Source organism: Artemia sp. Qi Xiang Cuo, chromosome 6, assembly GCF_049724085.1.
Source record: "Artemia sp. Qi Xiang Cuo chromosome 6, ASM4972408v1, whole genome shotgun sequence".
NCBI classification, from domain to species: domain Eukaryota; kingdom Metazoa; phylum Arthropoda; class Branchiopoda; order Anostraca; family Artemiidae; genus Artemia; species Artemia sp. Qi Xiang Cuo.
This window is the reverse complement of record NC_142799.1, coordinates 55,486,373-55,499,794: the sequence shown is the minus strand read 5'-3', so window position 1 is coordinate 55,499,794 and position 13,422 is coordinate 55,486,373. Positions and strand designations below refer to the sequence as shown.

The following is a 13,422-nucleotide window of genomic DNA, read 5'->3' as shown; positions in this document are numbered from 1 at the left end:
GAGCTATGCTAATTTTTACTAATAATTTCACTTTTTATTTCTTTTTTTAATGCCGCTTCTGGGTCAGCAGTCCCCTAAAAGACCAAAAGTCCCCTAAAAGGCTAGGGGTGGTATTTTACTATTCAACTGCTTTTTATTTAGAATTCCTGTCCAGGGCTGTATCCATTAAAACTGCTGATGAAATAATCAACAGACGATTTTCCAGGGATTTGCCTCCTCGGGAAACTGTTTCAAGTGTAATTACGATTTCTGGTAGTAAAGTTATCCCACAATTAACCCCACACAACTTACCATTACAGTGTTTTTCCTCCTGTAAGTAGTTTGGAAATGCCATGTTTTAGTGCGTTTGCTGTATTGTTTTAGAAAATGGGGGTGGTCGATATAGCTCGTCAAAAGAAGATTAGTGGACGTACTTGCTGTAAATAGCCATTCATCCAACATTGAATCTTCTATTAAGGTTCTTTGGATTGGTCACGCTGCCATCTGAACTTAGATTTCTTTGAGGGAATTAAAAGTTGGAAGGTTTTGGAAACCACGTTTAAAAAAACACTCTTAAAAAAGCTTTGGATCAATGGATATCGTTCCTTAGATCAGTGATTCTCAACCGGTGGTTCGCAAACCCTGGGGGTTCGCAGTGTTTGCAGAGGGGTTTGCCAAAATAATATTGTAATGGTAGATTTTTTTTTAAACGCCATTAAAACCAAAAGCAAAAAAAAAGAAAAAGAAACAGCCCAAATTTATCCTCCCCACTGCGGATATGGGTGTTTCTAATATCTATCACGATATGCGTCAGTAATAAATCTGGTTCTTCGTGAGCGCTTCATAAACCAGCAAGTATGAGTATCTGTAATGTTGTACCATTAGGCTTAGCACTCGTGAAGCTTGAGTGATAGTGATACTGTAACTGCCAAGTTCTTGTGTAAGTTATGTGATAGTTATTACTTTAATTAATATTATAGATTATTTTTATTATGCATCTATGGTTTAAAACGGGTCGTTTCGATACGAGACATGATAATTGAGATGATAGTACTGAAAGCTGTTGTGAGGTACCGTTTCACCAGACGAAAACAAAGGAAATGATGATAGAAAAGGGAAAAAGCGAAAATATGACTGCGACTATCTACAATTGGGTTAAAAATTTCTAAAAGCTATCAAATTTAACTTGATCGGTCTTGCACCTGAATGACCTAAATATTGTCGGTGCTTATTCAGAGCACGTCGTCAGTTTTATAATATGCAATTCGTTTGTTCGCTAAAAAACCAACACAATGTTTGAATGACCTATTTTCTTGCATAAAAGGTTTCTATTGCACCATTTTCATTTTCAGGAGACTTTTGATATTTGCCGTTCGATTATCTTGCCATTCAAAGATAGTATTGCCAGAAGAAGATGAGTACTCATCAGAGAGCAGTAGGTTGTCTCCGACCAGTGTTCAGTCATTTCAAGACGAGGATGTCATTCGAACTTTTAATAAAAGGTAGGATTATAATTACCAAACATGATTATATAGCATATTTAATAGTGGAAAAAAGTGAAAAGGTATTTATTCTAATACCAAATAAGTAAATTGATTAAATATAGTTATTTAATTGATAGTGTCGATGGGATGCCGCCCAATAGCTAATCTGAATATTATGACGCGAAGCTACAAGTGCTGCAAAACGGGTAAATGTTTTCCTGGAGAGCGGAGATCATATCAGTCAGTTGGTTTTTGGTGGATACTCATAGGAAAGCACAAAGAGTATGGGTAACTTATAAGGGTGGGAACTGTCGCTAATGTCGACCAAAAATTATCATCACCGTCTAGCGTTTGGCAATACTTGGCATTTTTTTTCAGTGTAACAATAAGATTAATTAATTTAATTAAAAATGCTTACAGAGCTTGTAAAAAATACCAAATGTCGCCAAACGCTCGGTGGCGTTGATAGTTTTTTGTCGATACTCGTGCCATTTTCCACTTTCATAAGTTACCCATACTCTTTGGGAAAGCTACTATTTTTTATTTTTATTTTTTATACAAAAGGCAAGCAAATATAACTCGTTGTATGCAGTTAGAAGATTTAAGTAAAAGGGAGGTTACTACTTTTCATTATGGAAATGGCATGGGGTTAGTAGATTTCAGTAAAAGGGGTTTGAATATTTCTTTTTATGGATGTTGCATGGGATTAGTAGATTTAAGTAAAAGTGAGGAGAATATTTTTTGAGACGGCATGGGGTTAGTAGATTTCAGTAGAAGGGGCTCTTTATGGAGATTGCACAGGGTTAGTATATTTCTGTAAAAGGGGTTTGAATTTTTCCCGCTATGGAGATTGCATGGGATTAGTAGATTTCAGTCAAAGGGATTTGAATATTTATCATTGTGAAGATTGCATACGGTTAGTAGATTTCAGTAAAAGGGGTTTGAATTTTTCTCGTTATGGAGATTGCATCGGGTTAGCTGGTATCAGTAAAAAGGATTTGAATATTTCTCATTAGTGAAATTGCATGGGATTAGTAGATGTCAGTAAAAGGTAACGCATTTTATTTTAAGTATTTGTTTGTTTTGTTTTTTTTTTTGTCTTTTCTCACGACTCTGGGATCGACTTGGAACCTTCACGAAAAGTTTTTCTGCTTCTGTGAGGGGGATAAGGTGGCTTAGAATGTTAATAAAAGGGGGGGGGGGATTTTTTGATCCCACTAAATAGAATACGCTACATTCTTTTTAATACCTATGGTCTGACAGTTCTTTATCTATTAGAATAAATAATTAAATGGAACGTAAGCTATTATAATAATATAGGATTTTTGACTTCGTTTGCTATATGATTGGTGTTAAATTAAATTATAGATAGAAATTAAAAATATTTGTGCGTGTAATAAATAGGAGAATAGCGGCATCGTCGAAGTCTAAAATTAATTTTGCTCTATTTATCCAAAAAGCCTTTCTATAATTATGCATGTTAGTTATTATGTTATGATGTTTTCTCCAAAAAATGCTTGAGGATAGTCGCCAAATAAACCCAGGCGTACCAAAATGCTAAAATTACAGTTGAGAAAAAACGAAATGTATAACAATAACGAAAGTGACAAAAATCATCAGTATAAAAATGAAAGAAAGGTTATAAAATATCAAAAATTCCAATCCAAAAAAAATCATAGGAACCTACATCATATCCAAAATTTACACTTGCGGAGGAAAACAGTGAAAAAAGAGAAAACACACAATAATTATACAACAATAAGATTAAATAAATAGGCGGACTAGAGGATGATGGGGCGAAAATCGGTAATTAATTGAATTTTGTATTTCGCCATGCAACACGTCCAGTGTTGCTGTTCCATTAGGTATTCCAAACTTACGAATTATTTTACTATTGCTGTGTCAAGGGGGATATAAAGTAAGAATTTATAATATCAAAAGTCTATTATACTTTCCCTGAGTAGCAACAATCTTAAATAGCCAATAACTGGAAAAGCGCTTATAAATCGTTTGTGCAATAAAACTCTCCGGGCAACTTTATGATATTTGTAATTAGACAATAAATAAAACAGGCCCTGTACCTGCAATATGAAAAGCGTCTTTAGGATGTGTTGACGAATTACTACAATTGATTTCTGTAGACTTTGGTATTACAAAACAAGGAGAAGTAATATTATTCAATGGAGGGTGTCCGGAAATCATACTCCATAGGCATTATGCTGGCTATGAAATATCTCAAACCATCACGCACTTGCCCATAATTTTGTAAGTAGATGCTCTTTGGTCTCTAATGGACAATTAAAAACCTTGTAAAAAGAAAACATTAATGAAATCCCTTTCATGATGGTACCGCGGATAACTCCAAAATCAGACTTGGCAACATCTTATGTAGGTGTTACGGTGTTTATGTATTTCAGTGTTTTAGAGACCCTACTAACCCTCCTGTAGTGTTTGCCAGAATCCTTCCTATATCGTATATTAATTGCCCTCCTCCCTCTCTTCCATAAACGTCTGCTAAAAAAAACTTTTCAAGTATGCGATTTTTGTATTTAGTATTTTCCAGATAAATTATTTGTTATAAACGTTGTCAAGATAATTGTTTGGTATAAACCGCTGTTTCTGAACGTGTGGTCGCGGTTCCATAGATAAGGGGTTGCAGCAAATTAGAAAAAAAAAGAAAAAAAAACTCACGAAAGAATATTTTACTGGTATATGACAAACCTTAATAAAATGTACATACAAATGCGTATAGATTTGAAAATAGAAAAGTGTATTGATAAGAGATAATTAGGCTGTTGATTCAGCCCAATTTATGGCTTAGTAGAATTCCTTTCATGTAGACCTAGGCTATAGTCTTAACAATTCTGCGCTAAGTAACATCTAACCTAACGGGGTATTTATTTTTATAGAGCTTATTCTACATAGACCTTTGCCTTCGAGTCATTCAATGATATCTAATCTAAAAGTTTTCTTTTTGACGCTTATTTTATAGCTCATTAGAATTTATTTTATCTATAGCTAGGTTATCGTCTTGTTCTCTTTTCTTTCAATTAAGTAATTGAAAACATATATTTCCTAGAATAGCAACATTTGGCTGGAGAAGTCGTTTCGACTTTGAAGAATATTGGATGATGTACTTAAGTGTTCTTAATGCCAATATGAACGTCCAAGAATTAAGAAACGATGAAGCAAAAATAATCCTTGGTGTTAGCTGTGAAATCATTGAAGGTGTGACTTCCCTTCTTCAGCAGAGCTTACTCTGGCCAGTTCCTGGAAACCCAGTTGCTTCACAGTACCTGTTTGAAACTCCAGGATTCCATAATGCTTTCTTGAGTACAAGGTTTTTCTTTCATTCGGCTTATATTAAAGTGCTACTTACTTTAAATCCATCTGTTGAATTGTAAACTAAAATTAAATTTTGTATTCTAAAATTGCGACTTCTGCAAAATGCTAGCTTAATGAGAACTTGTTGGATAAGCTTTTATTGAAAGTAACTTTAAGAATTCATATGCAGGGAATTTTTTCACGTGGATCTAAATATAGATTTTTTGGGTTGGACCAGGGGGGGGGGGCATTATTATAAAAAACTTTATATGTTAATTTGAATAAAAGGTTCCCAAAAATTAAACGGAATTCAGAATTTTTTGTTGGGAGGATTTCCGACATCGAGAATTCATCTTCCCTCTCCCCGCGCTCATCCTTACCAGAGTTATCTGGCATGCACAAAGGTACTAGCGAAATAATGTGGATTCTGAATTATGCTCTTTGTTTTATTAATTTTTCAAATTTTTGTATTTGAAAAATGTAGACACTATATTATAACACTTTTTCTTAAGGTAGATTTCAATGGAATCAACTGACTATAGAAATGCGTAATGCTTTCCTGTAATGCTGAAAAATATAACACACTAATGCTTTCTTGAGTACAAGATATTTTTTTTTCTTCATTCAGCTCATGTTAAAGTGCTAATTACTTTAAGTTTAACTATTAAATTAAAAACTTTTTTTCCTGACGTGATTTCAACGAAGTCAACTGACTATAGAAATGTAGTTTTACTGCAGATACATTCAAGGCATACTTTATAAACTGAGATATCCTTCATGGGAGGGAGGCTGAAATAGTCAACAGCAATAAAAGAAGAGCGAAAACTACAACAATGTAATTTTAAGGTTGTAAACATTCTCTTTCTAAGAATTTTAATCTAAAAGAAAAGTAGACTATTAAAATTAATAAAATAGTAAGTTTTTCTTTACTATTTAGGATTCGTTTTTTATACTGGAGACCTATTGGGAAACTCTGCACTCTTGTTGTCCTATCCCTCTCCGCTCCCTGCGTTTAGTCCAGGATGCATGTATAGGTTTATAAAAACACAATCTTAGGGTGCGGTAAAATCTGAGGACTCTACTTTCTAAAACTTTGAAAAAGCAAGTATGGTCTTTGGCCTAAATATTTAGATTTGGGTATGCTTTACCGTTCTTTTTTTCTCTTTTTTTCTTTTTTTTTTTTGTCTTATATATAATCCCCCTTTTTATGTGGGCCATAGAAAGATCCTTTTTAATTAACTCTTCTATATTTCTCACTATCTATGCATGGTGCATAACGTATTTGTTATGGTATATTCCTTTTTAGCTATAAAATCTCAGAGCTAGAACATAATTTATATGCAATGATGGAATATTGATTATGTTTTGTCAAATGAAAAAAACGTTACAAACATTAGTGTCGCTTGAGAATAAGTCTACTATTTAGCTATTTGTGTCGTTTCTTTCAGGATAACGATTAAGCTATGACAGTTCGTATTTTTTGTATTCTGATCCCATTACATATTTTTTCTTATAGTTTTTTTTCTTATAAAAACAAGAGAAATGAAAAAAAGATCAACAGTTTCTTTGATTATAACAAAGGTGGTGGCAAAATTCCCAGATAGTTCTATTCTCACATTCTGACTGGTGCAAACTTCAGAAAAATAGGTGGAAGGGCATGTCTGGGGTCAATTTTACTCTGAAGTCTTCCTCCGAGAGGACGCTCAACCCCCTCTAAAGATGCTTGAAAACAATACGGAATCCATAGAAATACTTTTTCAGCATGCTAGTATTGTTTAAATAATACGACGCGTCCCAGCAAGTCCAAAAAAATTAGTTTTTCTCTCAGGCTTCCTAGGAATGGAAGAAGTACTGCACTTTAAAAGCCCGTGTTGTAATCCTTTCTTTGGAATCACTGCAAGAAATTTCCAAATGATAGTTATCCATCCCACTAGAAATAATTATTGTATTCTTTAGTTGGAAAACACTTTTATATTCATCAGAGAAAGTTTTCTGTCTATGCATATTCTATTAATTAAATAGACATACATAGAAATTGCGCGATATTAATTATGAATGTGATACTGGAGCCCCCTCCCTCTGAGCACTTGTCTGTACATGGCGCTCAAAAATATATCGACTCTTGGAGTCGTCATACCTTATCTCACTATTTTTGTTTAAGGATTAAATTTAATCTTTTTGAAAACAGTTTAAACGGCATTGTCATCACGATCCATCAACAGGACAGATAATTGCTACTATAATAGATAAATGTGAAGCTAATGGAATAATTGCAGGTTTCTTATTACCAGTGGTTTTTGGCTCCATTAACCGTTCAATCGGAGTCAGATTTTCATTTTGTGGAATAAATTGTTTTGATTGCCATCTATATTTGAAACTTTTTTGTCTTTCCAGTAGCATTTTTTGTCACTGTTTTTGGAAATTTTGAGCTATACCTCTGTCATGGTTGTATTAGATTTTCGTCTTGAAAAGAATTAGCATAACTATGTTTCAAGTAAAATAGCAGAGTATAGCAACGGAGCCGATCAGGTTGCTTACCGTGCCAAATTTTAAATGTTACTTATGACATTCAGTCATGACACTGGCTATATTTACCTCAGATATGGACATCAATAATATGCATTAACGTAATAACTGCAAACTAAAACACTGGGCTATACTATTGTGAATCCTAGAGTAAAAGTTGAGTCATAGTCAGTACAAATTTACTGCTACAAGATCTGGAGTCGCTGGGGCTCAAAATTGAGGGTCTTGGATTGTAACTGGGATTCGGGACTATAGGAAAGTTAGGATTTAAGTTAAGCTTTAGAGTTAGTGAAAATCAACAAATACTCCCTCTAGTAACTTTAAACTCTGATATCACATGCTTTTTGGCTGTTGTTTCGGCATTCTCCTGTCGAAATGACTAGAGCTTTTATTTGGCTGTGAAGAAATACCAACCCAAACTTGTAAATGGGGTTACCATTATCTTGGTTTACTTAGGGGATACATTCCACTGTTACTAACTGTTATTTTAAATCTGGAATCAGAGCTTGGTACCAAATTTTGGAGTCGGAGTCCAAATTGAAATCGTACCCCACCCCCCATAAAAACAAGTTCTAAGAGTTCTAAGATTTTATGAAAAAAAGTTGGAGTCGATACTGCTATAACTCTAAAAGCCAGTATCTTCAATTTACTGAGACCACAGCCCCGATAAAAGCTTTGCAATAAATCAGATCCTTCAATTTTGTATTCGTTCTTTGGGTTTTCAGAACAAACTAACTAAATACCCCAAAATATTCATTAAAAATCCGTGGTATTTTAACGAGTGAAGACAGGCGTTTGACCCCCACCCCTATTTTTTTTAATGCTAGTCAGTAATTGTTCATAGGTTTTTTCTTCTTTTTTTGTCTTGTAACACTATAATATTCCAGTAAATTTAACTAGAACAGTTAGATTTAGTGCCTAAATTCATTTGTACGTTAAACGTTAACCCAGTGAAATGCTGTTTCGTTAATGACATAAATAGCTGCGTAATTTACATATATTGCTGCGTAAGCGACGTATATTAAAAATAATTCGAATACATGGGTGACACATACCATCTCCTACCACGACCCACATTAGAAGGGAGATTTTATTAGTTGTTATAAATCCTTGAATATTCTACATAATTCACTATTATTTGCGTTTTTTCAATAGCATATATATCTTGCCGTGAACGAAACTCGTGAATGTCGACATTCACCGGTGAATGTCCGAAATATCTTTTTTTTTTTCCTCCTTGGATATAGTCAGCGTTTCTAGTCAACTTTTTCAATTTAATGCGAAGTTTTATGATGACAGGTTAGGTCAGAGTAAGTTTGGTTAGGTTGGGTTAGGTTAGGTTAGCTTAGGTTTTTAACCCATTTCTGATATTGATAACCAAATTTAACCCAATCCAACCAAACCTAAAATAATCTAATCTAACCTAACTTTAACTTTTACCATCATAGCTTGCATAAGACTGAAAAAGCTGACCCGCAAAGCTAGTTGAATCCAAGCAGAGAAAAAGGAATTTCGGACATTCACCGGTGAATGTCAACATTAACAAGATTTCGGACATTCACGGTAACATATACATTAATTATATAAAAAAAATATTTTCTATATAACACTCGATTATATTATAAAGAATGAAGAATATTTACTTCAAACAGGAAGCTATCAATCAAGATACTAGAGAATGACTTGATTGTTTGTTATTTCATTTATCTTCCTTTTAAGTGATGGCACCAAAATGCAGCATATGCTTGAATCAATCAGTAATCAAGTTGATGAAGAATCTGGCTTTGAAGTGCTGACAACAGATAGGTTTAAATTTGCTGGCCAAGTGTCCGCCAAGTTTCTAATATCTTCAATTCAAGTCAATGATCCCACCAATTTGATTGAATGCTCTTCAGGTGAGATTCTATTAGATCGATTGCACCTTTTTTTAATGCTTGGGTTGAACTTTGTCTGCTTAGAGGATCAGATATTAAGAATTGAAACACGTGCAAGCCTACTTTACAAGTAGGGTATTCATATGCCTTTTCCACTAGGAAATCAGATTCGTGAAACAAGTTTCAATATTATAAGCGGAACAAAGACGTTTTTAACCGGTTTCTGAAACTGGATTGTTGAATTGCAAACTATGGAGCAATAAACTGCATTTGACCTGCTATGACAACTCTGTGGGTTTTTTTTTGTATATGGTTTGTTTCAAATTTTTCTCAAAAAAAGATATCCGAGCAACTCCGCTCAGCATATTTTTGGCATTTGTGATTTGTATTTTATCTGCCACCTTGATATAAGAAAAGAAAAAATCTGCAAACTTTTAATGCTCTAGACAAGGATGTATCAAGGATTTTCTTTTTGAGGGGGTATACTTTTTTCAGGGGGGGGGGGGTACAAAGAAAACCTTTAAAAAGCGCATCAAAAAACATGTCTTAATGCATTTTTATTACGTTTTACTAGTCGGACGAACATTTTGGTGGAGGGGAGTCCTTGGCTCAAGATATAACGGCAAAAGTAGCACTGACACATCAGAATTTGGCCGGATCTTTTATTTCAAAATTTCAGCCATTTCATGGTCCTATCCCATGTTTTTGTTCTAGTTAATTGTTTTTGTTTTATTTTGTTTTCTTCCTTTTGTATTTCTTTACTCCACTTTTTTGTGTTGTTTTTAGTCGGTTAAAAGTAAGTTATTACTGTCATTATGGTAGTTACGACAGTCTTGCGTACAAAATTCATTGAAAGCTTTTTCCCTTTGAATTGTTCAGATCCAGCAAAAGCTTTTGTGTGGCGCTTCAGAAACCCATCATTTTCTTCTATGTTTTAAATAAATTCCGTTTCAAACAATTGCTGTGTAGGACAAAGCATAAACCTAATATAATTAACAATGTGGTTCCTAATTGTTTTCCAAAGGGTTAGAACCTCTGCATAATAACTTCTGTATGATAACTTGTCTACACTGACAACTCGTGTCATCCTCTGGCATACGCTGACAGCTTGACATACATTGACGACTTCTCATACACTGACAACTTGATGACTTCATACAGTTAATGGTAATTCGTATATGGTTTTCCAGTGAAATGTTTGTGAAAGGGGAATAGGTCTCCAGTCCTAACTTTAGGATCTAAAAACAGTAGAGACCTAAATCATCAAGTGTTGCTCCAAGTATCTCTTTGTTGTAAACAGGGATACTCCAAGTATCCCATGTCTTTCCAGTTGAAAAATGTTTTAGAGTGACATGTCAAAAGGGGAATAGGTTTACAGTACGGGCCGACCGAAATTTTCGGGCTGATATGAGGGTCAGCGTCATTATTGGATATCGGGAAAGAAATATTGGTTATCGGCCAATATACATATATATATATATATATATATATATATATATATATATATATATATATATATATATATATATATATATATATATATATATATATATATATATATATATATATATATATATATATATATATATATATATATATATATATATATATATGTGTGTGTGTGTGTGTGTTTTTATGCGTAACTTGTCCAGAAGATGGCACCAGATTTTCTTAGGTAATTTTGCTTGTTCAGTCATTGGGGGGTGGAGCCACAAGCCAAGTCTTACCATGGCGGAGAGAGCAGCAGCGATGAGTCAAAATATACTTGTTATCAATACACACCTGGTGCAGCAACGTTCTAAATGTACGGTGACTTGAAGAACGTACATCTTCTACCAAAACAACTAAAAAGAATACAACAAACCATACGGTTCCTGTTTAATGAATATTCACTTGCGTTGGTGAAAGATCCCAGATTCAATGGGTTAAAACCATGTGGAGATAGGGTGTTGTAAGATGGGTAAGGGGGGAGGTTCCAAGATGTTGCCGCCCTTTGCCAAAATCTTGCAAAATTTACCTATATACCCTGGAAATTTAGCTTATGTGCCGCATTTGGCGGCATACTGGACGATTTTGTCGACACATTCTTTAAATCCCTCCTCCAAACTTAAAACTCTAGCTGCACCCCTGTATCCAGTGTGCCTAGCATGGGTTTGTTAGTAAGGCACCATATTATATGGTATGGTATAAGTAAAGTTTTCACATTAATATGTGAATGATTAAAATTCAAAGTCCTGCTATTGAAATTTGGATTTGAATAATCAATTTCAATAAATATCCTACACTTCTCTCAATCTGATTTTCACGTATGTGTTTATGTAACTAAAACTGGCATCTTTGATTAAGTTTTTTCTTAGTTGTTACTTCCACAAATATCGGCCATTTCTCTTGTTTGCTCAGAAGCTCCTGATCAGAAAAGGTAAAGAAAATCAAATAATTCTTGTAAATGGCCTAATTTTTGGAATCCAAAGTAAATTATTGAGGCTGTTCTCTGGTGTGTAATAGATCCGGAACAAACATATGAGTATGAATGTAGAGAGAGAAACTTTAGTTAAGGTTTTTTTTTGGAGAGGAATTTGTCGTACAATTATATCGGTATCGTATTGGTGCGATGCCAATATATCGGTATCGGTATCGGACCCCAAAAATCTATATCGACCGGGCCCTAGTTTACAGTCCTAACTTTAAGATCTGAAAGAGGAGAGACCTAAATCCTCAAGTGCTGCGCCAAGTATCTCTTTATTGTAAATAGGTATACTCAAAGTATCTCATGTCTTTATATTGAACTGTCATTGCATGTGTCTCACCAAGTATCAACAGATTAACATTAAACTGAACAATTAAGGAAGCTCACAATTAGCATAACTTACTTTTAGTTTTGATAGTATTAAATTTATTATGAAAAACATGTGTTAAAACTATTAATATTTATCCTTTTAGTATAGAGAAAAACTTCAAGGATAAATTTTATTCTGGCGATGCAAGAATTCTTTAAAATCATTTCCTTGCGACAGGCGGGATTAAACCAGCGAACCTTTCATCAAGAGCCACGGACTCATCCACTGTGCTGTCACACGGTATTCCTTAAACTGATTTTCACTTCAAATGCTATCTTTACGAATTTTTATAATTAAAGAACCAAGATAGCCTTTTCTTGGCAGCAAAGACTATGAGTAGGGCAAGCAACTTATGAATTGCATGAAATAAGCTATAAGATTACCTATGTACATTGATATGCATGTGGTGACATCTCATATCTGAAACTCAGGCTTCTTCACCTGGCAAAGATGATCTTTTGAAATTATTGACGGTAGGTAGTGTTTAAATTAGAAATCATAATGAGAACTTTTTAATGTCACTACTAAGAAAGGACCAAAGGGAAACCTTGGGTTCCTTTAGTAATGATAGCTATTACAGTTTAGGAGGTACACGTAATCCCCTTCCTCTGCCTTCATTTCCAAACGTAGAAAATGAAATTACAAACTCAACAAGATCACAAACTGAAACGGTTTGTAACAATAGATGGCAGTATTTCCGCGCCCTTGGAAAAATGCTCCTTTTTGAATGTCTAAATTTTTTTGTCTATCGGCTTGGAAATCAAAGTTAAACGGAGTAAGATAAAAAAAAAATGAGTGGAAAACGACAATTTATTTTGTAGCATTGTTCTAAAAAAATACTTTGTTTATAATTTATCATTTCTCTTCTTGTTCTGTTGTTCTTTCCCTCCGTTTCGGAAAAAAAATCCATCTTGGATGTAAAATAGTTGTTTCTACCTAAATAATGGTAGCCTACATTGCTATATTGAAACTTGAGAGTAGTTTTCAAATTTTCTAGTCCTTCACCCTTTTGATTTGTACTGTCTTCCTTTTTGTCCCTTTTCTTTCCCTCTTTTCTGATCGGAAGGTCAGATTGTCCCAAGATTCCTCTCTTTATTTTGACGATTGCCCTTAATGTATTTTCCTTTTTTTAGTTTTCAAAGACAGTGTGACGTTCAGGACATATCAATCTATGTTGCAGGAGTCGTCGTTGGATGTTCGCTCCTGCATTCATTTTCTCGTCGACTTGTACGATCAGTTGCTCAAACGAGAAGTACTTTATTTTTTAAGTTCATTTTGCTCTTTCCTTCCTATCTCCCTTACTATATATATCTCCCTTTCTGCCGTCCTTTCTCTCCTCTCTCTCTCTCTCTCTCTCTCTCTCTTCCTACTATACCAAACTAATTTATATTTTTAAAA

The 13,422-nt window shown here is 34.2% G+C and overlaps 1 protein-coding gene across 1 annotated transcript in view; it reads left to right on the top strand.

The window, feature by feature from the left end:
- Positions 1-13,422, top strand: part of htt (huntingtin) — a 277,075-nt gene that overhangs the window by 230,024 nt on the left and 33,629 nt on the right. The window contains exons 26-29 of the mRNA XM_089091088.1: positions 1,332-1,481; positions 4,543-4,803; positions 9,033-9,208; positions 13,158-13,276. Of these exons, the coding sequence (XP_088947214.1) occupies positions 1,332-1,481; positions 4,543-4,803; positions 9,033-9,208; positions 13,158-13,276 (706 nt within the window). The remainder of the gene's footprint in view (positions 1-1,331; positions 1,482-4,542; positions 4,804-9,032; positions 9,209-13,157; positions 13,277-13,422) is intronic.